The sequence below is a fragment of the Kryptolebias marmoratus genome, linkage group LG16 (assembly GCF_001649575.2).
Source record: "Kryptolebias marmoratus isolate JLee-2015 linkage group LG16, ASM164957v2, whole genome shotgun sequence".
In the NCBI taxonomy this organism is placed as follows: Eukaryota; Metazoa; Chordata; class Actinopteri; order Cyprinodontiformes; family Rivulidae; genus Kryptolebias; species Kryptolebias marmoratus.
The window spans coordinates 16,768,621-16,793,495 of record NC_051445.1 but is presented as its reverse complement, the minus strand read 5'-3'; the positions used below and the strand labels follow the sequence as shown (position 1 = coordinate 16,793,495).

Here is a 24,875-nt window from a genome sequence, read left to right as displayed (position 1 = left end):
TCATGCGTGATTTCATTTCACTCTTATACAACGTGAAGCTTTGGGTTACATTTGAGCTTTAAATAAGTTTGTTTGTTAGTCGGTCGTCAGATTTTAAAGTCAAGGAAATAAAATTACTGAGAAACTGACAGGAAACACATCTGTGACCTGAGGACTGCTTTTTAGACTTTCTTTGGCGAATTCAAAATTAGCATGAAATGTTTGTTCACACATTCGAACAAAAGCAACATGTTGGCACCTGAAGTAAGTGATGTGGATGATTCTCAGCTGCTTCCACACCAGGTTTTAGCTCAGTATTTGTCAAATCGACTGAGTTACAGCCATCTGTCTTTGCCAAAAGTTGATTAACTGGGGCAACCATCTTGAGTGGAGTTGACTCCAAAAGTTAATTAGCTGTAGATGTTATTGGCGGTGGACAATAATAAATGAAAAACAGTCTTATAGACAATTAAAGTATTGAGAAGAAAACTAAGCTTAAAACTGGATTATTAGAATAAATTACCAACATTCATGGCGTTAACATGAGGAAAGTTAAGCAACAAAAAAAGACTGGCTCTGCTGTCGGAGGATATATTTGAGTCTAATGATACTGATGATTGTTTCACAGTAAGAAATAAATCAATCCACCACTCAGTGTGACTTATTGCTTTGGTTTTGTGGTTTTTGTGCATTATGATGGAAGAAAAGCTTGAGCAGAAGATGGACATGGACAGGTGCAGAAAGACTCAAACTCTCAGCAGGAGACAAATTAACGGGAGGGCGGCCATGTTACTAGAAATAGCTTCACCCTTGTTGAGGGTAGAACGAGTGTGTGAGCTGAATTGTTTAACAGAGAGTGGAACCAGCAGCTCCTCAGAATCCCATCCTTCCTTTGAGATTCAGGGTTTGATTCGTTTTAGTCTGGGTTAGTGAGTGGGTTCATTTCCGTATCTTTGTTTACATGTGACCAAAATCTTCTGGGTGATGGGTGTTGAATGTTGACTAACTCTGCAGTGATTTAGGTAGTTCTTTTGCAATTTAACTGGAAGATTTACTGCTTTAGTTTCTGAAACAGTTTGCAGTGCGAACATTATGTCACTCGTTAGCAATAAAGTAGAGTGAAGTGTCAGTGTTTTGTACCACAGATTTATTGAGAATTACAGTATTTTTGGATCGCAACACAACAGACAATTCCTTAATCCTTTAACACTGATGCAGAGATTCACGTTTTTTGTTTTTTTCTAACTGCAGTAGTTTGTTTTGTCTGCACAAACTGCGAGGAATGCTCCGTATTTAAGTTTTTATGGGTGCACAGCACACCGTCATAAAACTGACAGAACAGTGTGTGCTTTTTAACAGGGTTTTCATAGTAGTTTTTTTTTTAAACTATGTTAGACGAAAGCCTAAAAATGTAGAAATGAGTTTTTTGTGCATTTTCTGTAACAGTATCTGCCAGTGCTTCATAAATGTTATTTTGTAATGGGACCTGACAGACAATACAAATGAAATGGACGTTATAAATTCTTTATTATTTGTTGCAAATAACTTGTTTTCCTGCTTTATTCGTGTTTATTCAGAAACTTGCCGATACTCGACCTCATAAATCTGATTTTCATTCTTCTCATTTCAGTCATTATTCACTTTCCACCTTGTCTACAACGACATATGTCAACATACCAGCGACTGACATTTCACAACTGTTTGTGTTGTATTGATGCCAGGTGTTTACAAAAAAATACAAATTTCTTTTTTTTCCTTCCCTTTTGTTTCCAGCACGATATTGGAGGAGGAGAAGGTTCAGCAGAAGGAGAGGAACAGGATGGAGATGAGGAGGCAGGTCACTGTTTCCTGGGACTCTGGAGGGTCTGATGAGGCACCACCAAAAGTAAGACTCTCCTACACACCATTGTGGGCGTGTGTGTGTGGGACTTAAAACAGTGTGTGTGAGTTAAAACACAGGTTTATGGTTTTAGTGCTTCTGTCCAGGATTCCAAGAAAATTGTTTGCTGTTTTTTTTTTCTTTTTCAAGTAAACTACCTGAGTACAAAGGGCTATGAAAAACATAATTAAATGAAAAGTGTCATCCCATAAAGGAAGCGTTTCATGTCAGAGTTTCAAACTAAGGTCATCTTTTGAGGCGAAATGATGAAGTATTTTGGTCAGCCCTTGTAAAGGACATTATGTGAGACCTCACAACATCTGTTAACTCGGAGTTTGTGTTGAGGATGACTCTCAGCTACTACCACATCAATCTTTAGCTCAGCATTTGTAAATCTGATCAGGTTGTGGTCATTTTTTTTGTATTGGCTATGGATGATTAGCTGCGGTGGCCATTTTGAATTGGGTTGACTCCAAAAGTTAATGAGTTGTAGACGTGCATCCAATGATTTTTTTATGAGTTTTTATTCAAATCTGTCCAGTGGTTCAGGAGATAAATTGCTACATAAAAATAGGATTGAAGCCAACAATTAATCTCAAAGTTTTAGGCAAAGTTGCTGCACAATGCGTGTGCTTGTGCGTGCTACCACATCAAAATTTAGTTCAGTATCTGTAAATTATAAGTTATTAGTTATAGACATTTTTTTCATGCTAATGTTGATTAGTTGTGGGAGCCACGTTGAATCAAGCTGACTACAAGTTACTTTTTGAGACGTTCATTAAAATCTGTTCAGTGTTGTTCATTAAATATTTTGCTAACAGACATACAAATGAACATATACACACACACACAAACACACATTACATGGCCACGGGTCTTTCATATCGGTTGATAAAAATGCAAAATTTTAACTTATTTCCTAAAATTTGCAGCCAATCTCGATGTCCTGCTGAAAATATTCTACCTAGATGCCTTACATAGCCGTAGCTTGTGATAAATGTTTTTTTCCCATACATCTCTCCTACACCTTGACTTGAACTGCTCCACCTCACAGCTTGTTGCTCCAGCTGCTCCCTGCTTCTCTGACTTATTGCCACCGTTCCCCTGCTGTCAGCATCTGTTAGCTGCTTCTGTTAGTTACAACTAAAGTTGTATATCTTCAGCAGCAGTTCGAGAGACTGGGAGAAGGGGTTTTTAGGTCAGAGGTCATTCAGTAAATCTGGTTCCTATTATAGTGTAAAGAAAAGCCACAGTTGGTGGATGTTAATACCAGGAAATGGAATAAAATGAAACAGGAACTTAAACGTGTTCAGATAACATTTTTCAGACTTCTTCACTGCATGCTTTTGGTACTCTTATACATTTATGTTTGTGCTTTGGTTTCTTTCCTGACCACAACACATCTTTTCTTTTTATGATACTTTATTTCCCATATGTCCCTCCTCTGCCTTTGTATCTGTTTGCAGCCCAGCCGTCGTCCTTCCCTGCAGCCCACCTTCAGTCTGGACTGTGTTTCTGCTCCCTCTCCTCATCATTGCCTTCAAAACCAACACTTTGCCTCACAGCTTTCCCTCTGCATTGGAAACCCTCATCCATCATCTCCCCACACCTCTCACCCACCCACTCCTCCGTTCTCTTCTCTGCCTTTGAAATTTCCCCATCCCTTCTCTTCTTCTGCCAGTCGTCAGCCTCACCCAGCTTTTCAAAGCGCCACTCATTACAGCAGTTCTCTGACTCGGCATAACATAGAGTCCAAACCCGAATCCACGCTTTATCCCTCCTTGTTGTTCCAGCCTCAAACTAAAGTCCGCTCTTTACCACGCACATACTCTCGCAGCCTGTCCACCGGCAGCTGCCCAAACAAGACAGACATCCCAACTAACGAAGTCATGCTTGGCTCGTCCCAGTTTAACAGCACCAACTCTAATCCGTGGCTCTTCTCTCCACTCCTATCCCAGTCTACTCCGAACTTTGACCCACTTGCCAGTAGCATGTCAAATGTTTGTCCTCGTCCTCTACAAACGATCCGGTCCAAGTCAAATTCAAACCCCGAAAACCTGCTGTTGCCCAGCTTTCACCCCGACAGCCAGACTAATCCCAGTGCCCCCCTCCAGCCTTCTCTGAGGCCCCCGCTGCCCCCTCCACACTCAGAGAAAGTCCTTGCCATGCCCTCAGCCTATAATCTGTCTGTCACCAACCCTCACCCACCCAACTCAGTGCCCAGCCTCCCCGTACCCACCCCCACCCAGTTTTCCATTCCCCGCTCTGAAGGACCCAGGTCCGGACCCTTCCAGGCAGGTGGTGCGCTGCTCAGCTCTGCTTCAGTGTTTGTTAATGACAAGACCAAACCTGTGTGCCTAAGAAAAAACACACTGAACGTTCTTCTTTTTGAGGCTTTCACAAAAATCTAGTGATTGGTTGTAAAATGAAAAATTAACAGAACTGGGAAGGCCGTTTATTTTACTTTATGTTGACATCCTTTTAAACTTGTTTTTACCAATTTAATATTTAATGTTAAATACTTTAAAAAGGTAGAATTAAAGTTAAGTATGGAAATACAATGACTGGTTGTTACTGAAAGTTTAGTATTTAAAACTTTATGAATTGATCCAATAATAAAAGAGTTGTAACCACATTTTGATTTTTTTTTTCCCTTTACCAACCAGTAATAATTCACAGCAGAAATAGACTGGCTATATGAAATAACCTAAATGTTTTTTATTAGTCTTACATTTTTTGGGGGGGAGGGGTATTGCATCTAAACAAAACAATAAAAAGCTGTGAAAATATTAGTTTTATTGAACAAGAAACATACAGAACACAGTCTGTTTGCCTTTAAGCTTATTGCAAAATGTTTATTTGGTATTTTAGATGTTTAAAGAAATTGTCTTTATTTGACTGATTATCTAAATAATACATTTTAATCTGACTTTACTTAAACTCACATCCATACAAACACATAACCATTCAAACAATTGTCATACATTTGCTGTATTTTTTGTTTTGTTTTCCTAACAAGAAACAACTTTTTAGAAAAGGAATGTTTTTGCTAGATTCAAGATTTCCATTTTTTAAATAATCATTATTCTCAATTTATTTATTTATTGCTTTATAGACAGACTGTAACATCTGTTGACTAAAGTGTTTTATTCGCCAAAACTGAAAAACACCCACCCACCCACACAATAACCATCAGTTTTATTTTACAAGTGTTTTTTGCTTAATTTTTTTTAGCCCAACCCAGCCCAATCAGCATGTTGTTGTTTTTCCTGATAGGATGCTTCTTCTAGCATGCTGTTCAAACGTTCCCAGTCCTTTGTGACTGATTGTGGATGCTTATATTTATGTTTGTGTCAGGCAGAGGTCACCGGATCATTGCATCCTATTTCTGGCCTGTTGAGAATGCCTCTAATAAATCCTACATCCACGGCGCTAACAGTCCGACTCACGTGGCACACATGAACGATCCAAAGGGTACACAGTGAGGTTACAAAACGTCCTCTGGTTAACATGATTCTTAGACACAGTATGAGATTAAAATGTTGTTGAAGTCATATTTAGTCAAAATTAAAACCCATTTAACTGTTTTAGTTTTACAAACAGACGTTTTCTGCTAACTACGCCAATGTCTGTAGCACACAGATGTAGTCTAAAATTATGTATTTTTTAATCCTTTCACTTTAATGCAGCATATATATTACTAAAGCCCGTATGAATGTGTGAGGTGTTGGGTGAGGACAGTGAGTGTAAGTTTAAGTGTCTTCACTTAAATCTGTTCATAAAAACATCATTAGCTTGAAAAAAGTGTTGGCTGTTGCTCAGACATTCCATACATATGGTAGCTCATTGTTTTGGCTGTAAATCTAAGTGATTCAGCTGTGAAAGCAACCTTCCACTTCTATACTACGTACATGAATATTTACCTCTAAGTTCATTGTTTCTTAGAATTAAAAACATTGTATAATATCTGACACGGGTTAGAAATCAGGGAGGAAAAGCAGCATGAGTTTAACATGAGTTACCTTCACTCAGGCTTCTGTTTGGCCTACTTTAAGTCAATCATCAGTCGGGTAAACAAATATGGCCGAATCAGCATAGAACCTCAGGGAAGAAGTTTAGGTGGAAATAGAAGCATGAATCTGCTGCTAAACATGAAACAAAAGAGAAATACTGAGTAAGACAACTGTTGAGAATAAATACCGGGGTTCAAGCAGTCAGTGGGGCGCCATAAAGTCAGAGCTTTGGCAAAACCTCAGCTAGACTGCTAAGTGTATCGTTTGACCTATTTTTTTAGTCACTTCAGCCATAGGTAAACAAACGCATATGGTAGTTGGCATTTTGTCTCAAATTTTGCTTACAAAAGTTTCAATTTAGGGACACATTGACCACCTATAGAATACAACAATTCATAAACTAAAAATTGATTTTATCAGTTTATGAATATTTTTTCGGTCTTTGTGACTTTACAATGAGTGCCTTTAACCTTTACACCAGACAGTGCTCTTGATGCGTTCCCCTTTCAGAGCTGTTGCTGTATGTTGTGCCTCACTCTGTTGCTCTTTGTGATGATGGATGTGTCTGTGTGGGAGTCGAGGAGCCCCAGAGTGATGTATGAAGTAAAAGAAAACCTTAATTACAATGTGCAACGCAGCATTCCTTAAAGGTTCACGGGGAGTTATGTAATCGGACTGCAGGCCTGTTTTAGGAACATGTGTTTTACAACGTTCGGTTGCTTAAAAATAAATGTATTGAAACTATACATAATGTAGAGTCTGCTCAGCTAAGTTTTACCTTGAACTGGAGAAAAAAACACTCATCCCAAAAGTACACGGGCATAAGACTGTGTTTTTCGTATCACCATAGATTTGAAACAGATGCATGTGTCTAAGTAAGCGTAACACTGGAAAATGTGCACTTGAACAACTTTATTACATTTAGATTAAAGTAACTGAACATATAGTTGTTGCAGTATAAATTATAAAAAGTTTGTTTTTACAGTCCAGTCAATTTAAGATAAAACACAGGGTCAAAATTGGCACTTGGATTTTCAAACCTTTACGCAGTTTTTCTGATGTATCTGTCAACCAGTGTAAAATAATGCACATTTAGTTTCTGTTTGTTTACAAATGATACTATATGTTCATGTGCATATTTTTCTGTCAGACGTTTTTCACACTGACAGCTGAGTTGATTAACAAGGGCTCATGTAGGGTTCATATAGATAAATTCAGAAGCTAAACAAGTTATTCATTAATTTCAGCTCAGTAAGGCAGCTCATTAAGCAAAACACTAGTAAAATCAAAAATCTGTCCTTTCCCTGTTTGATTGTATGTTAAAAAAGGCAGAACTAAAAGAAAAAACCAAATAAAAGACAGCTGTGAAGGTCACCGCCCGCAGGTTGTGCAAATGTCATCAGCGTATTAGCACACGAACAGGTCAAGACAGCTGCGTGTGTGCTAATACACTGATGACATTTGTTTTTCTTGTTGGGTCCTGCAGCTTGGATGCTCCTTACATTGGACTTGTTTTTTGTTTTCTTTTAAAACTTTGTATTTCAAACTATTTGGTTATGTATTGGGTCGTTCATTCTTAAATTCAGCCTTTTATCGTCGTATTTGCGTCCCCGAGGATTGACCGGCACAATGAAATGAAATGAATCTGCTGCTGATTCAAACTTCCAAATGTGAAGAACCTGGTGTCCATTCACGTGTGAGCTTGTCCACAGGCTTGGCATCCGTCCCTGTTTTTGTCTCTGAACACTCAACACTAGTTTATCTTGTGTTGTTTTTTGTCTTGTCTGCTCCTCGTTGATCTTTCTTTCTCCTCCTCTCCTACGTGTTTTTTTTTCCTTCACCCTTTTTTCTTGTCTCCTTCCCTCCCTCCTTGTTTTCCTTTGCTTTCTGTTTCCCTCCCTGTGTGTGTCTTTGTGTGTCTGTCTTGCCGTCGAAGGTGTGGTCCAGAGAAAGCTACTATGAGAGACTGTGGAAGGTAGAAGCTGCTACACTGTTGTGTAAAATGACCTCTATATTGGATCATTTAGGGAACATAATAACTCGAAAAGGAAGAACGTTTCAAAATCTTGGATCAGTTTCCTCTTTACTAGCCAACAGAAGAAAGAAAAAATAAAAATCAAGGTTCACCAAACACTTCTGTTTTTAGCTGAAAGTACCAAATATCAGGTGTCTTCAGGTAAACTTTGATTTGTTTGGTCAAAAAAAACAAGCGGAAGTTTGTGTCAAACTATATTAAATACTATGGAGCACCATGAAAAGGTCTAAAGTCAGAGTTTCTTGTGATCTTTTAAAGTGGTCTTTATCTGTAGTTCTTTAAAGGTTTTTCAAAATGTTTTTTATCTGGTTAATTTCAAAGGAATGTTTTGATTCATGTATTTATTTTAAGTTGATCTTTGACCTACATCCAGTCATAAAAAGGCTGCTAAACTCAAGGGATGAACCAGTGTTGTCAACACAACAGACAACTTGACAAAGAACCAGTTTTAAATTGAGTCTTTAGCTACTTTGTCACTAACACCCTTTTGCAAAAATACAGTTAATTCCATTTTCTTAATTTATGAACTATACCAATGATAACAGAGTTTGACATATGAAATAGTAGTTTAGAGGTGATTCCCAAAGATGAGCTGAGAACATATTCTGGATAATGCACCCCTCTGGTTCTGTGTCTGCTGCAGGTAGTTTTTTAGACCTGTCAGTGTATCCTTTTGTCCTCCATTTGTCCACTTTTTTCTTTCTTTCACGTTTTTAAAAACATTGTAGAAGAACTGGACAGAAAATGAGTGGGGAAAAGTAGCCAATCTTTGAAAGTCCCTCAGGAAATCTGAGTAACTATCGATCAAAACGTCTTTAAAAGATTACAAGAAAGTCTGGCTGTTCAGAAGCAAAATTGAAGGAGTTTCCTCAGTCCGCCTGGTCGGCATTAGTTCAGTCGTTGCAGTCTGAAAACGAGGTTTTTGGTGAACGTTCACACACCTGCATCACATCTAACTAGTGATCAATGGTCCAAACGTCAGAAGTCGTATGGGTGGTGTTGGTGCCCCGGAGCCGTTTTTTGTTTCAGTTCAACTAACAGCCTGCTGGATTTGCAGCCCCGTGGGTGTTCCCTACTTTGACTGACAGCTAACACGACCACACAAACAGCTCCCAGGGGTTTGTGTGACGATTGTCTGAATGACCAGTCTTCTGATGTGTAATTCAGGGAAAAAGATGACTCGGCGTCATTTCTTTAAGTGTTTGTCATCCTCCATCTTCACTTCCTTTCATCCGTGTGTATTTCTTCTCTTTCTCTTTCTACAGCCGAGCCGACCGGGCTATCCCAGTCCCCGCTCCAGTGAAGGCTTCTATCCGAGTCCTCAGCATCCTGGACACTACCAGGTATGAAGGCAGAACCCTTGAATCTACTTCGGATGTATTTGATGCAAATAATGTTGAAAGAGACCTGATTTCAGGGTAAACTGAGCCTTTTTTGTCTGTTTCTTCCCTCTGGTGTTTAGATGGCAGGGTATCCTGGCCCTCACACCCTCCCCTCTGTGCCCAGTGCCCTCTACCCTCCGCCAGCTGCCATGGTGGATACACACCATGCACACACACACCCCCGCCACCACGTACACACACACTCGCACACACAGCACCTTCCCCAGCCCCACGGAGCGGACATGACAGTGTGGGAGGTAACAGGCCATGTTTACATTAAAAAAAAGGGGTTTTGTCAGGATTACAAACCGTAAACATGTCTAACTGGAATGCTTAGTGCTTAGTCATTAAGAAATGTTAAACACAAAAAGGTTATGTTTGTGTTCACATATATTCTGGAACAAATCAACGCCCCATCGCCATCCATTGTTTTAAGTTTGCGTGCGTTCACCAATTCAGTTCAGCTTGTCATCAGTCTGGTGCCCATCTGTTTTCATTTCTTGTCTGTGCGCTTGTTTTTTTCATGTCGTGTTGGTGTGCATGCATGTTGTGCTGTTTGTCTTTTGTCCTGTGTTTTGTGTGTGTGTGTTTGTGTGCGTGAAGGACAGTGAAGTAGACATGCAGCAGTGTGTAGGCCAGCAGTGCCTGTTAATGGAGGAACAGCTGATGATACAACAGCAGCAGATGGAGGAGGATCAGAGGTGGCTGGAACAGGAGGAAAGGCTGCTGGTAACAAACGCAGCACACTCGGAGAAAATGCACTCGCACACAGCTGCTACAGGTCCCACACAAGGGCTGGAACAGTACATTTAAAGGGGACATACTGGGCGGAAAATGTGCCTAAAAGTGGAATTGTAGCAAAATGTTCACAGCAAAGCTGGAGAAGAAACAAAATGTAGTTTTTTTTATTCCTGTGTGAGCTCTCAGTTTACATCCTGTATACATTGTCTTTGAGTACATTGTATTCTTTTGTTTAAAGTGACATTTATGTTTGTATGGTAGCTTAAAGAACAATCTCAAAATAGTCGCACCTCACAGAAGAGAAAGTTGGTGGGGTGGAGTCAAGTATCTCAATCAGCCACCTTAAAAATGGTCAGTGGTAAATGTCCTGCACTTGTATAGCGCTTTATCAAGTTTGAGGACTCCAAAGTGCTTCACACTACAATCAGTCGTCCCCTCATTCACACACTAGCTGCCTTGTAGACTGACAGAAGTGAGGCGGCCATGACACCGGCACCACCGAGCCCTCTGACCTCCACCAGTAGGCGAGGCGGGTGAAGTGTCTTACCCAAGGACACAACGGCTGAGACACTGGAGCGGGGGCTCGAACCAGCAACCCACCGGTTACAGGACCCCCTGAGCCACTGCTGCCCAAACCAGCTGCTGTAAACACATTTCACCTGACATGATTATTCCTGCTACAGCTAGCAGCTGCTGCCGCTTCTTGCACAGACAGCCATAAAATTACAGCAAATATCCATTTAATACAAAACCATCAACAATGTGAAAGTTGATAAAATAGTGTTTACATGAACCGCCTTGATACTTTTAAGACAGGAGTTGGTTTAAGGTGGCAGCAATTCACTTTGGTTTTGGTCTCTCTAAAACTACTCATCAGTTTGATTCCAATAAGACTTAATAATATTTTGTCATCAAAACAAAACACAAAAAGCTCAATATGTCTCCTTTAAATGCAACTTTACTTTGAGAAACTGCTCACTAATTATACACTGATATCAGCTCAATGGGATTTCTGTTTTAGAAGTAATTTTTCAGGAAGAAAATCTAAATTACATTTGTATTTCTCAGCCAAATAAATGCTTGCAGATATATTAAATACAATATTTTAATTTATGACAGGGGTTTCAGCCTCATATAAACATAAATATCTATTTTATCTGCATGATTGGAACCATTTATCCACTCGAGAATGTGGAGAAACAGATTTCAACATGTTTGGTGTATTGGTGATGTATATTTAGTATTATGTTGTGCATGCTACATTTATGGGCTGAATTGATGTCTTGATTTTTGTTTTCAAGTTCCTTTGAGCACGTTGCCATCTTTTTGTTATTTTATTAATGCAGTTATGTTGCTCACGTGTCACTTCATTAACCTTTAGCTCTGTAATTCTCTTAACTATAAAACATGCTTGATGTTGTCAGAAAGATTCCTAAATATACTGAACTCAGCTGTGATGGTTTAAAGGAATTGACTTTGTTTTCAGCTATCATTTTTATCATGCTCTCCTTGACATTTCACAGCAGCTTTTCTGGGATTCAGAATCTACGAAGATAATTAAAGTGGGTGTAAAATCAGTGTACACTCCAACCTTAAACACATTAACTCTATAAAGATAATAATTCCTACAAAAGCATTTTTAATAACAACAAAAAAAGCTTTTCTGTCGTTCTCAGGTCTGTTGATGTTCTCAGACGCATTGAACTGAAGCAAACAGCACTGAGACAGATTTTATAAAGACATTAAAATGTTTCATATTGATATTTTGTGGTCAGTAAAGTTATTGAAGCACATTAGAGAGAGAGAGAAATCATCATCTTTTGATTTCCAAGCAAGTCTTTCCCCTCAGCTCAGATCTCAGAAAAGCTTTGAGGCCAAAGTGTTAAGTTGACAAGAACATGTTTCTAAACGTGGCCACAGATAATAGTTTAAATGTCTGCGGTCTGTAGAAACCCTTGTCAGATTTTGCCAAATGCCATATTTAAAATACAACTACTATATTTTGCCCTGAAGTTAAATTTGCAGTAGCCATTCCCTTATTGTTGTACTTCTACTTCACAAAAAAACACGGATTCAGAATTTTACTTTCACTCAGTGTTGTGTTTTCTGACCTCACCAAGATGAGTTCCTTGGAAATCCAGCGCATAACGTGCTCTTTCTCCACATTAATTTTACTTTAATAAAGCCTTAAGTGCACGTTTGTTTGCATCACTAAGACTGGCTGGATGTGTTTCCCAGTTTAGCAAACAGTTGGCTTTTTTGTAGAAGAGGCAAAGTCACACATTACCTCACACGACTCTGCCATAGATAAATAATCGGGTTTAATTAGCAGTTCTCTGTCCTATCATGAGTTTATACTCATATTGTCAAGCCCCGTAGATTTATTTAGTGAGCTGACGGTGTTGTTTTTGCTTTCATCGCCTCACATTTCTCCTGACTTAATTGCTAATGTTGCATTAATTTGTCCTTTTTATTCAACAAAAGCCGTCTTATCTCTGCTTGCTTCACGTGGTAAAATCCAGACATAAAATGATTAAAACATGCTGATTTTGATGCTCAGACGTGTTCGGTTTTTTTTTGGTAGATAGATCCATGAACAGACAGACGAGGTCGTCAGAAGGGAGGGGTGTTTCACGTTTTAGGCATTTTTCTGTGAACATTGACTGAAGTATCTGTCTGGAGTTTTGGCTGAAGACTTTCATTGTGAATGTGTGTGTGTGAGTGTGTGACTTTGGAGGCAGGTGTGGCCTGTGTGAATTCCAGGCTTAATGATAGGCTTACAGCCACTGACAGCCCAGTCAACAGTCTGTCTTTGACCCATAACCACTAACCGACAACACACAAGATTACTGAAAAGCTGAGGAGGCATTAGGTGGGTGTGTTGGAGCGCGCACATGTGAAAGTGGCTGTTTTTTATCACACTGTTACTTCAGTGAGAAGGGGAGGAGAAAGAGGGGGGAAAACGGTATCCTGACAGCTCGTTGGCAGCGTATCCCTCCTCCTCCTCCTCCTCCTCTCCTTCCCTCTCCCCGTGTTTTAGAGTCAGATATAAGTGTGCTGGAGGCAGGAAGTTGGACTCTGATCCCATGAAGCTGCTGGCACAGACAGGCAAGCAGAAAGAAAGGAAAAGGTTTAGGCAGAGGCAAACAGACTCTGTCAGATATCAGACATCTCGAACACAAACGACTCGTCAGGCAACTTTGATGAACCTAACGGCGATGTTGGTCTTCAAGTCCTGCCTTGGAAAACTGGTATGAGAGGATGAATCTGTTAAAATACAAATGGTCATATATATATATATATATATATATATTTTGCAGATGTTTAGGAGCAAAAGCCGAAACAAAAAGTAGCTTTTCAGAAAAAAGTCTAGATGTTGACTAAAGTTTAGGATCCTGTTTTTATTGTGAGGTGTTAATTTTAAATGAATTTGTTGATGGTTGTTTGTGTGCTGCAGGAGGAGAGTTGTGGCCTGATATAAAATAGTTTTGTTTTTTTGTTTTTTAAGTCCAATAATCTTTAATCAGTCGTACATCAACAGAGTTAGCATCTTCATCTACGCTGTGAAAAGAGCGCGGGGCTAACAGTAAACAACATGGATTTGTCTCGGAGGAAATGTCATAAACCAAAAAAAATGTTTTTATACTTTTTAAGGCACAAGCAGAGAAGCAACCTGACTCTGACTTTTTTTAAAACTAACCCAAATTCTTCAATTTTAGTGCAATTTTCTGGATAAATTACACAACGCTTCTGAATGTTAAAGCTGAGGTTTGTGTTTGTTCAGAAACCAGACACGAGGAGTTCTCGGGGGAGTTTGGACAGAGAAGAAGGTGGACTCCAGCCTCCGGTGAGTACTGTTTCTTCTCTTTGATTCCTTTTATTCAGCCACTGTTTCTGTTTCCATCGGTCTCTGTATTATTGAGCAGAGTTAAAGTGTCCTTCTGGCCTCTAGAGACACCGCAACGTTCTGAATTTAAGGTCAAAAATACAACAGTCTGCAACTTCCGTCTGCTGAAGTGTTTGCGTGTTAAATGAAGAACAATGTTCGATTTGGGAATTTATATTTATGTCAGTTTTACTGTCAAACACATGGCAAAAGGCTGCTAAATGTGTTTGTTTAGATTCCAGCTGAGGGGGAACGGTCCGGGGACAGGAAGTGACTTAAAGTGGGGTGGGGGTGGGGTCAGCAATGCAGGGTCAGACTTTTCTCACAGCATCAATGGATATTAATATAGATCCGGTACAAGAAAAGGATGCTGCTGGTTTCTACTTTATTTGTTTGTTCATTTGAACTTAGAGTTATTAAAAGCTCCGTCAGATGAAAATCATTGATTGTGGTTTTATATTAAACCGCAGTCAGAGGGTTGGGTTTCCCTCAGTTTTTGTTGTATTTCTGTGTTTTATTGCTTGCTGTGTTAATATGCATTCTGGTTGTTAAAACAGGGTGATAATCTGCTGTCAGAGCTGATATGTTGTGTTTAAATTTCAGGTAAAAATCAAAAAGTAGTTAAAAGAATGACTACAGCAAAGATCAATATGCAGATCTGTGAAATATTTCATTTTATTTCGAGGCTTTTTTCATAAATGTGAAGTTTTATCACTTTTACTCAGGGAGAAACTGCTTGTTTTACGTGATCTTAAATTTTTTTTCTCGTAGATTCAGTGTTATTTAGCAAGTATTTGCTTTAACCTTCAAGAGACCAAATTAAGATCATTAGGAGATCATTTCTGCTGCCTTATTTATGATGTAAAAGAAGAAACCACTTTTTTGCGTTATTACACAAATACGTTACACAGTTCACATGAAGCCAAACCTACTGGTGGTTAAATACCGTCGACACCCAGATGTCTCTAAAGAATCAGTTTCTTCTTACTTCAGCACTTCAGCTTCCAGGCCGTGGAACGAAACTCTGTTGTTTACCGGAGATGTTTTTCTAATTTTTTCAGGAAGTTTTGTGTGTGCGGAGCTGAACGTCGAGCTGTATTTTGATGTGTGTTTTTCCCCCCCAATGCCATCAGGAGTTGTTGTAGAAGCCTGAAGTTGCCACAGGCCAGATATTTCCGTCTCTGTAATTCATCTCTCTGCTTGTCCTCCTCCTCCTCCTCCTCCTCCTCCCATTGAATGGTTGTGGTCTGTGGTGGGAAAATCTCTCTGAGTTTGTGCTTTTCTGCGTGCGCGTGTAAATTGCTGCAGTGTCGTATTTTTGGGTGTCGGTGGTTGTCAGGCCACAACACTCTGATGGCACCAGGGTATTTGTAGACTTTAGTGCTGTTTTCTCACACTGAGAAGACGGCGAAGATGCAGAAGCAGCAGCAAAGGAAGTCGGCACACACTCCGCAGCTCCAGTTTGGGATTTTCATTTCTGCTCGCAGCTTAAATCGCAAAAACATGGGTCAGCTTCGAAATGTGAGCTTTATCAAGGAGACACTTATTGTCTCAGAATGTTTGGGTAATATAAGCTGAAGAGCACTGAAAAGAGAGACAGGTCCTCGAGTGGAGACGACTTTTTGTGAACTAAATGGGGACAAAGTTAAACTGAGGATTCTCTGATCTTTTCCAGACTCTGCTGGTGGGGTCCTGCCTGTCCGATTTCAATTTCCTGCAGAGCCTCTGATTATGTGCACTTGTTTTAACCCAGTGTCTTGTTTGCTTGTTTGTGCAGACAGGAAACCAGCACATATACCAGCCCGTTGGCAAACCAGGTAATAAACGGGCCTCCATAACTCACACAACCACATCACTCAGTCAGAGAACCACTATTGTTTTATTGTCTTTTCTCTTTCATAACCTTCTACAATATGCAGCTTCCACATCTACTATTACTGCATGTAGCTCTGTTATTTCCTCACACTGAACAAATTATATACAGAAGTGCACAAAAGTCTTTAATCACCTCTGGTTTCTTTATGTTTTGCTTCCAAGGAGGCAGACATTCCTGTAATCTTTTAAAGTGGGCTTGATCAATAGTTCTTCGGGCTTTTTAAGTTCTTTTCCAATTGTTTTATTTTTATTTTATTTTTGCTCTTTGGCTTTTTAGTTAGCAATCAAAGAAAAACCAACAATCCTCTGAAAATGGTTACATACTACAAGTCAGGAAAAGTCCAAAGAAAAATGTAAAAAAATAAAAAAATCTTCTGAAAGTCTGAGGAAATATTGATCAAAATCACTTTTCTAAGAAAGTCTGGCTGCTTGAAAGGCTAAAAAAAAAAAAAAGAGGGATGACTCGAGACTTTTGCTCAGCACTGTATCTCTAGTTTTTCTGTCTTTTAACGCAGCAGATCAAACAGATCTATTTTTATTGAATCAGAAGTTACAATTTGTCCGTAAGTTTCTGAGCAGTTTTCTTGAATTTGTCTGGTGCAGAACATGCGGCCCCTCCAAAGAAACCTCCTCGGCCCGGGGCCCAGAGCCAGGTTGGAGGTCTGGCTTGTCTAAACACCGGCGACAGTTACAACGATGGAGTCAAGGTACACCTGCGCGCTTTAAAACACGCGCACGAACCCAACCCTTCACCCGACACCTGACAGCAGCATGCACACGCGCAGGAGTACAGCGTTCGCCAGAGACACAAGTTGCATGATTTTAATGCTGACGCTGTTAATATTTTTCTCTTCTTTCCTTTTGGCTGCTTCGTCTCTCCCCTTCCTCTTCCTCCTGCTGCACTCCACCTTGCTGTTGACCCCTAGCCCTGGCGGGTAAGCAGCACACTGTCTGTGTGTGTGTTTCCTGTGCGTCTCGTCTCTCACTCGGTTCGTCAAATCATCGATCCCACTAACCCCAGCAGTCTGTAGCATTAACATTTAAACCCTGCTGAGTTGATAGCTTTAGTTGTCTTTTCGCTCCGAAGTAACTTTCTGATTAACAATTAAAACCTAATCCAGCTCTAGTTGCACAATTTATTTGTTTAGCCTGTAAATGTTTCTTAGCTAAACAAGTCAGCCCGCCCAGGTTTTTATCATTTCGACCGATTGTGCCAGAAGAACTCTGTTTGAGGACAGAGCGGGAGTGAGTTGTTTGCTTGTGCTGAGAACTTTGAAATAAGTAGTCAGGCGATGTGAATAAATCTGTTGTGCCGCTGAGGAGATAGAAGAGGCCAAAAAGAGCAGAAATGTTGTTTGTCAGGACTACCTGTGCCATGTTTCATTTTTTTGTTGTTGTTTTGCTTTTTGGTGGCGTTTGCCTTTTGTGGAAAGGCTGCGAACAAGAAATATCTTACCTGTTGAAGCTATTTGAACGACCTCACTTTGGAGGAAGAGTTTGATTCTGACGAGCTAGCGGCTAGTCAGAGCTGGGCCAAAAACAAAGTGGACTGCTGAAACGACTCCGATGTGAGCTTCTCATGGCCGTTCATGCAGAGCCGACTATTTTATAAACCTCAGCATCAGTTTCACATTATGTCAGAGAAATCAGTAGCAATGTTATAGCGTTTGCATGAACCGCTATAAAATTTTAGCGCTCAGAGTTGTATTAAGATGGCAGCAGTCCACTCTGACTGATTGTTAGTTCGTCTGTCTGGTCAGAATTAAACTGTTTCTCCAAACTGAGGTCGTTCAAAGAGCTATCAACAGGTTGGGCATTAAGTGTTTTCCCATAAAACTTTTAATCTTTAAAAAGAGCTGAAGTTTGTCTTCATCGACGCACAATGAGACACTGCCATCTGGTGGCCAGAATGGAGAACTGTGTCCAGTAGCGCACCCGATTATGTTTTAATGTCGTGCAGCCGAATCTGCTGGAAAGTTTAGGACAGGCTTAGTTTTTATCATCAGATATTTGTAAAGTCAGTTGATTTGCGGCTCATTTGTCCTTCTCCACATTATTTGTTCATCCAGTGAGCTCTTTTATTTTTGAACCCTCTCATTGTTCAGCTGCAGCCTCAGGAGATAAGCCCCCCGCCCACAGCCAATCTGGACCGCTCAAACGACAAGGTGTATGAGAACGTGACGGGGCTGGTGAAGGCTGTGATCGAGATGTCGAGTAAGATTCAGCCAGCTCCCCCGGAGGAATACGTACCCATGGTCAAGGTAACCAGATCACCTCACATTCTTATTTCACTGTGAAACGAACACGTGTGTGTGTGTGTGTGTGTGTGTGTGTGTGTGTGTGTGTGCTCTCAGAGTAAAAACAATGAAGGCGATTCTGTTGATGCAGTTTTATCTTTGATTTCTGCTTGAGCACCATAACAAAATGATTAGATTTAATCCCACCTACCTGCTCAAAGGGCAGATACTCCCAGAGGAATCATTTATACTTCAGATCTGCCTTTTCAGACTCTTAAAGTACGAGAGGTTCTTTGTTCCCCCTCAGTTTTGTATCATTTTCTCAATCTCACCCTATTAAACAAAGGGAGAAGCTGCTCTTATTTAGATTTTATGATATTCAGTCAGCATATAGTGGTGTTTAGCTTCTCTGTTAACTTTGTTTTTCCCAAAATCCAAAACCAGACAACCTGATTACACCAAGAGGATACCCGATAAAAGCGAGCAGTGCTTTTACTTTGGCAGCCAAATGGGATGCTTTTGCAGCCATTCGGTTTCTGTATCCAGATTTTCCATCTGTGTCTTGATTTGGTTGTTTTGTTTCAGGATGTTGGTCTGGCACTGAGGACGTTACTGGCCACAGTAGATGAGACTCTACCTCAGCTCCCAGCCAGCACACACAGAGAGGTAGAGACACACACTCTTCAGTAACATTCGTAGAAACACGCCTTTTACTGCTTCTGTCCCATCCACTTGATGTGTTTCAATTTTGTCGTCTGTTCCAGATCGAGATGGCACAAAAACTGTTGAACTCTGACCTGGCGGAGCTGATCGGGAAGATGAAGTTAGCCCAGCAATATGTGATGACCAGGTAGGTGGCAGCAACATCACAGCACAGGCAAGCAGGCGATCAAATGACATGCCGGGGGGAAAACGTGTAACTTTACTTTTTGTCTGCTTGTAGATAAACGTTAAAGACAAGCATTAGTTTGTTTCTAACCAAAGTCTGAGTGATAAATAGTAAAGCTGCTCATGTTTCTGTTCTCAGTCTGCAGCAGGACTACAAGAAGCAGATGCTGACGGCAGCTCACGCGCTTGCCGTCGATGCCAAGAACCTCTTGGACGTCATCGACCAGTCGCGGCTCAAGATGATGGCGCACTCCCGCCCACACTAACCCTGCTCCCCCAACCCGCCGAGGGCTGGGGTGACCCAACAGGAGACACAGCACGTCTACGGTTTCTGTTGGAGAGCTAACGAGTCCTGGAGTGGTGACGTCAGTCCTGAGAGAGGACAGAAGTTTTTATTTTTTATTGGGAGAAAACAAATGGCTGCTCTGTTCTTATCACAACCTGGGAAAAAAAGAATCAACATATCTTCAATCCTCCTTTAGGATGGGATTAAGTTATCAACCACTGTGACTTTCCTAATAAGAGCAAAAAACACTTCCTGACTCAGAGCCGGGGCCGCGCCGCTCTCTTCGGACTGGACCGAAGAGACGAGAGGACGGCAGAAACTGATTTCTAAGCTCTGGATCCGGAGATCTGTTAGATAGAAAACCTTCCAGACAGCATCGAACTCTACCACGGGAGGGATTTGAGATGCTGACATCAGGTCCATCAGAACCTGACTGGACTGTGAATAATCCGAAACATATCTCTGTGAAACATCAGCCATGTCAGTGTGTTTGTCCACGTCGACTGTGTGTTTCGATCTTTGGTTGTGAACTCAACGGAAACGTGAAACTTTTTTGTTTTCTCTCTCTCTCTCTGGGATGGAGGTTGTAAGAAAACGACGCTCAGCCGAGTGGTCTGGAAAAGCAGCCGTCACGTCTTCTACGATGTCTCTTCTCCTCGCGCTCCTGTTTCCTCCATCTCACCAGCTTTTATTTATAGACTCAACTCAGAGGAGACAGAGGGAGGGAACAGGAGGGAAAACTTCAGGAGCTGCTTCACTGTCTGGAGAAAGAGCACACAATCCTCCTCCTCTTCCTCTATTTTACTCTTGTTTCCTTCTCTTCCTGCAGTCTTCCTCAGCTCCTCTCTGAGCAGGTTTTTAAAGACTCTAAATATGAAGAATCTAAATGTTACCCCAGGCAGGACACTTCCCACTTCCCCGTTTAGTCTACTCTTTTGTTTTGGCTGGCTCCAGGTTTTTGTGTTGTTTTTATCTCCCTCCGTACTGAAAACTGTTTGTAACTCGGAGTACAGGCAGATGTTCAATCCCAGCAGGAAAAAAAAAAAAAGAAAAGAAAAAAAGCGACAAGCTTGATTTTTAATCTATTATTGTAAAGACGTCTTGTTCTTTTCTCTTACTTGGTCCAGGTACAGGTCATATGTTCCTCCTAGAAGACCGGGGGTCGCACTTTGAAGTGTCCAATCAGCCAATCAGTCCAATCAACAAAAAATAAAAAATAAATAATAAAACTACCCTCCAGGGACAGAAACAAACCAGGCATATCACTTTAAAAATGTCCCGCCTAACGACAGCCGCCAGGTAAACACACACACACACAGGAAGCGAGGAGCCACGTGACTGGAACCCGTTTTACAGACACAAAAAAATAAAAAACACTAAAGTGAAAAGTACAGTAAAGTAGTTTTTTGTTCAAACTGAGCCCACCTGGAGGGCAGTGACTGTCCTGGTATAGCATGACATACAGGTGTAGGAGAGGAGCATATTTGCACAGCACCCAAATAAAAATAAATCATAACCTAATCCTTTTTAATCCCGTTTTACCCAGATGTGATTTTTTTTTTTCCTTTTTTTTTTCTATGTTTAACCAGCAGCAAAACAATTGGATATCTGGGTCAAAGATGGGTTCAAATATTTAAAACACAATAAAATAAAGACAAAAAACAACAATCTATTTTATCTCAGTGTCGTTGTGTAAATCTGCTCATGTTGGTATATTGTAAGCTATACTGGTGTGTATCACTGGTGAATTGTACAGAACTAGTAAACACTGGTTTTTATTTTGTCTTCTCGGCTAAATGTGCCGTCTTGTTAAATAGGAAGAAAACGAACGAACGGTGAAATAAAACAATGATGAAATGAGAACGAGCTTCTTTTTTTTCCACGTGTTGAATTCAAAAGGTTTTACTTTCCTCTTTTTTGTGCGAATTGTAGAGTTTGTATTTCCTGTTAATGATGCGCTTCACTTTGTTTCCTGTGTTAATAAATGTTTCGTTTAATAGAACAAACAAAAACAAGACATGCAGGTTAGTTTTATATTACAAATACGTCAGCGTCAGATTTATTTCTGTAGCACATTAAAGACAAGTGTTTTAAGGTTTAGTCAAACAAAAGAAATAGTAAAAAAAAAGAAGTCAAAGTGCAATAAAAGAGCAAGTAAAACTCAGATAAAATACAGAGATACAACATAAAACAGCTCTGTTTTGGTCTCCTCTCGAGTCAGAAACCAAGGACGAGATTTAAAAGTCTCAGCAGTCATCTTTATGAGCACATTTTATTCCTAAAAGAATGGTTTTTTTTTAATGAGAAATATTTGCCCCTATAAACAATTATTCTAATAGATAAGTATTTATTTATTGTTTTTTTCCCACACATTGTCTATATTGTCCATAACAGAGTCTGTCTGTCTGTCTATCACGCTAGCAAAACAGTGGGTTAACTTCGCCAAAACACGTTGTTTGACCTTTCACGGTGTCCGTAGTTCAAGCACGCGCCAGCAGCACGGAGACGCACGGGGAACGCGGCTCGACGTAACACATGCAAAAAGGTCGGTCAGAGGTAAGCAGGCGGTGTGTTGTGAGCATCATGATGAGAGAAGAGGCAGAAAGGAGTGAGGAAAATGTGGGTTTTATCGCAACCGATATCGTTATCGCGATATTCAACAATGATATCGGGATTACGCGGTCTGATACCGTGCGGCAGTGCTTCAGAGGTAAAGCAGGGAAATGTGTTGGGCTGACCTCAGTGCGCCAGCAGCAGCAAAAGGCCTGCAGTCAGAAGCAGCAGAGTGGGGTGTGTGTGGACGGAGCCCGCCCCGCTGTAGTTACAGTAGTTGTAGCCGCTGCAGCATCTGACGGTGTTTCCGTTTCCGTTGGAGTCGACGGAGGCTGTGGAGGAGGCCCCGTTGCACGTGGCCTTGCTGGAGCACTGCTTCACTATGGCCATCATGTCACCTGAACAACACACACACACAGAAAATGTGTCAGGAATCTGCAGCCGTGTGCGTCCTCAGCCAGAAACATCTGGATCCCGTACCCAAGGTGTCCACGATGGTCATGCAGGTGTCGTGCGGCGACTGGCACTCCTGGCTGCCCTGGTTGCACTCGGCGTTGGTGGCGGAGGAGCTGCACACGTAGCACTGCAGCGAGGTTGCTGCACAGATTTTAAAAGTCCGGTCAGGAGCAGGAAATCTGACGCACGGCTCTGAAACAAACCAAGCTCCCTGAAGCTGAAACAGAAACCAGCGGCTGAGGGTCCTCCTGGAGCCTCAGCACTGATTTCAGGTTCCACACAGAAACTTTGATAAGATCTTTCCACCTAACAAAGCAGACACTTAAACATCTGTCACTTGCCTGTTTATAATCTGCTAAATCTAGTTTCAGATCAGGAACATTTGCAGTCACAGAAGTTTGGATTTCTAGACATTTCAGACCTCCTACAAGAAGAAAATCTGAATAGAACAGAATCTGTTCATCTGCAATTTTTTTAATGTTTTCAATAAAGTCAACAAATTAAAAGGCCAATTTAATGTTTCCTCAGAAGGAAATCTGGTGCATATAGAGAAAAATAAATAGAACGACCTCTTTTGTTTAATCATAAATGAACTAAAACACTGAACTCGTCAGGCCTTATACAATTACATGGTGTGTGTGGCGCTTCTCGCATTCCTGTGGTTCTTGCTCCCGTGTGTCACTATCACCTCTAACATTTAATAAATAGCTACATCAAATTTAAAAAGCTGCTGCATTCCTAAACAAAAAGTCACATTGGGATCAAATTAAATCCCTTTAAAAGGAGAACACGTTCGACAGCTCTCCTCCCTGCCGCCACGCCTAAGTCGGTCCTATTTACTGCACACACACACACACACACAGTTTCAGGCTTAATTTTCATTTGTGCTTTAGAAAAAAATATGTTGAAGCGCAGTGGGAAGCCAAAAGACCTGCTCCTTTAAGAGCTTTGTTGTTTTGTTTTTTAATTATAAAGTGGTAGTTTGAATGAGTCTGAGTGAAGCTTCATGTCTGTTCAAACACTGCAACAGTTTCATTTCACACTGAAACATCGGCCCAGGTTTCTGGCCCTCTGAAAGATGTTGCCTGTTGGGATGTTTGGGTATCTACAAGCTTATATTAAAATGTAATCTGTTATCTGTTTCCTCTAAGTATAAATATTAGAAGTTATTTGGTGTCCATGTGGAGGAAAGTACACAGATCATTTCCAAACTGACCGATTTAGATTTAAATGTCTTTTTATGAACAATATTGTAATTAATGTGCTTTTTATTTAATGACATCTAACTGTATCTAAACAAAACAATATACACGGAGAGAAAACCAGTAAAATTTCAACAGACAAGGCTGTTTGTGATTCTTTTTCTAGAGGTTTCCGATCCTTAAATTAGCATGACTTTAGTTTTATGCAATAATCTGCCATAAAACAAATAATAAAAGACATTAACACATGCTAAAAAAGGTTTGTAAAGAAAACATAACAGTATGATAATACAAAATAGGTTCAGTAGGTTCTTCAGCAGCACAGTCAACCCACCTGATAGAGATTACTTTAGCTGATTCAATCATTTTCTGCATTTTTTTTCTTTGAAATAATTCACAACAAGCGACAGAAAAGGGTTGTATTTTTATTTTTCCCAGTTTAAGCAGAAGCTTTGAGTCGAAACACGGGAACGCTCGACGAGTACAAGCATTTGATTTTAAATCCGTTTTTCATTTTGTGCGCTAAAGCCGGAGCCAACGTTGAGACGGACTCACGTACCCGGAGAGAAGAGGAGGGAGAGAGCCACAAAACTGAGCAGCATCTCGTGTTGGTTCGCTCACAGTCCCGGCGTCTGCTGTCAAACCTGCCGTTTCCCCACTGTGTGTGTGTGTGTGTGTGTGTGTCTGGGGTTTGAGATTATTTTGTTTTATGTCAAGCAGTTCCTCCCACATTGTGCTACCATCAGGGCACGCAGCTGAAAGAATCTCATAAATGTTGCCTCGCCGTGTCGGGACGGACATTCCTCAATCGTGCTGTGGTTTCACAGACGCCCGTCCTTTATTCGCCACCAGTCCGACCCAGAGGCAGACTGGACCGACGGGTAACGCCTCTCAGGGTTCACGGCTCTTCCTAGAAGGAAAGTCTTTGTTTGCAGCAACACCTTTTCACCTGACCCTGCGACTGGGATAAAAACTGCATCGTACTCAGAGACGTTAGACATTAATGTTGATTTCTGTTGTGACAGAAAGGAACCAATAAGCTGCTGTAGATCAGATCAGCTCCTTTAACACTTTTTGGCATAGGATTGTAAGATAACAGGTTTTTTGTTGTTGTTTTTTTTGGAGCTGTTGTAATGTTTGATTAGCTTTGTTATCTGATTTGGTTTTGTTTAGTTTACAGTACCGTGCAAAGGTTTTAAACCGCCCCTAATTTCTTCCTATCCTATTGTAAGCGTGTGATGTGTTCTGCGCATGCGCTGTTAACTTTGAACCTGTTGCTATTGAGCTGTAAGTTCCCACGGTCAGACGCGGGCTGATATACACTTGTTGTGGAGCTCTTCAATAAACGGAGACGTGTTCCCGTACTCCAAAGATATTTCGCCTCTCTCCTTTGTCCCGGTACCACTAGCTCGAGCCCCTACAGCTCGCCCGTTACATTGGTGGCAGCGGTGCTTGGTGAAGTT

General features: G+C 40.8%; 2 protein-coding genes across 19 annotated transcripts in view; one reads left to right on the top strand and one right to left on the bottom strand.

Moving 5' to 3' along the window:
- Positions 1 to 21,064, top strand: part of LOC108232279 (focal adhesion kinase 1) — a 56,302-nt gene extending 35,238 nt beyond the window's left edge. For 8 of the 18 annotated variants that reach the window (XM_037980355.1, XM_017409931.3, XM_037980349.1 and 5 more), the window contains 13 exons: positions 1,753 to 1,864; positions 3,325 to 4,152; positions 9,172 to 9,249; positions 9,369 to 9,545; positions 9,892 to 10,017; positions 13,814 to 13,876; positions 15,693 to 15,732; positions 16,394 to 16,497; positions 16,717 to 16,725; positions 17,896 to 18,051; positions 18,613 to 18,693; positions 18,792 to 18,877; positions 19,055 to 21,059. In XM_037980355.1, the coding sequence (XP_037836283.1) occupies positions 1,753 to 1,864; positions 3,325 to 4,152; positions 9,172 to 9,249; positions 9,369 to 9,545; positions 9,892 to 10,017; positions 13,814 to 13,876; positions 15,693 to 15,732; positions 16,394 to 16,497; positions 16,717 to 16,725; positions 17,896 to 18,051; positions 18,613 to 18,693; positions 18,792 to 18,877; positions 19,055 to 19,181 (1,987 nt within the window). In that variant the 3' untranslated portion in view covers positions 19,182 to 21,059. Of the gene's footprint in view, positions 1 to 1,752; positions 1,865 to 3,324; positions 4,153 to 9,171; positions 9,250 to 9,368; positions 9,546 to 9,891; positions 10,018 to 13,813; positions 13,877 to 15,692; positions 15,733 to 16,393; positions 16,498 to 16,716; positions 16,726 to 17,895; positions 18,052 to 18,612; positions 18,694 to 18,791; positions 18,878 to 19,054 lie in introns of all 18 variants that reach the window. The other 10 variants (XM_025004545.2, XM_025004543.2, XM_025004544.2 and 7 more) reach the window with 5 other exon arrangements.
- LOC108232304 (urinary protein 2) lies at positions 20,725 to 24,869 on the bottom strand. The gene is made up of 3 exons (XM_017410017.3): positions 23,972 to 24,869; positions 22,235 to 22,351; positions 20,725 to 22,152 (listed from the first exon to the last, which is right to left on the bottom strand). Exons 1-3 carry the CDS (start codon positions 24,012 to 24,014, stop codon positions 21,941 to 21,943), a joined length of 372 nt encoding a protein of 123 aa, XP_017265506.1. The 5' UTR covers positions 24,015 to 24,869; the 3' UTR covers positions 20,725 to 21,940.
- Between the last annotated feature and the right edge of the window lie 6 nt (positions 24,870 to 24,875).

Bases quoted from the DNA above. Each gene is read 5' to 3' on its own strand.
- LOC108232304 (XM_017410017.3), bottom strand. From the start codon at position 24,014: ATGCTGCTCAGTTTTGTGGCTCTCTCCCTCCTCTTCTCTCCGG. The intron at 22,352-23,971 runs GTACGTGAGTCC...AAATCTGTGCAG, and splicing joins CTCCCTCCTCTTCTCTCCGG to CAACCTCGCTGCAGTGCTAC. The intron at 22,153-22,234 runs GTACGGGATCCA...TGTGTTGTTCAG, and splicing joins GACCATCGTGGACACCTTGG to GTGACATGATGGCCATAGTG.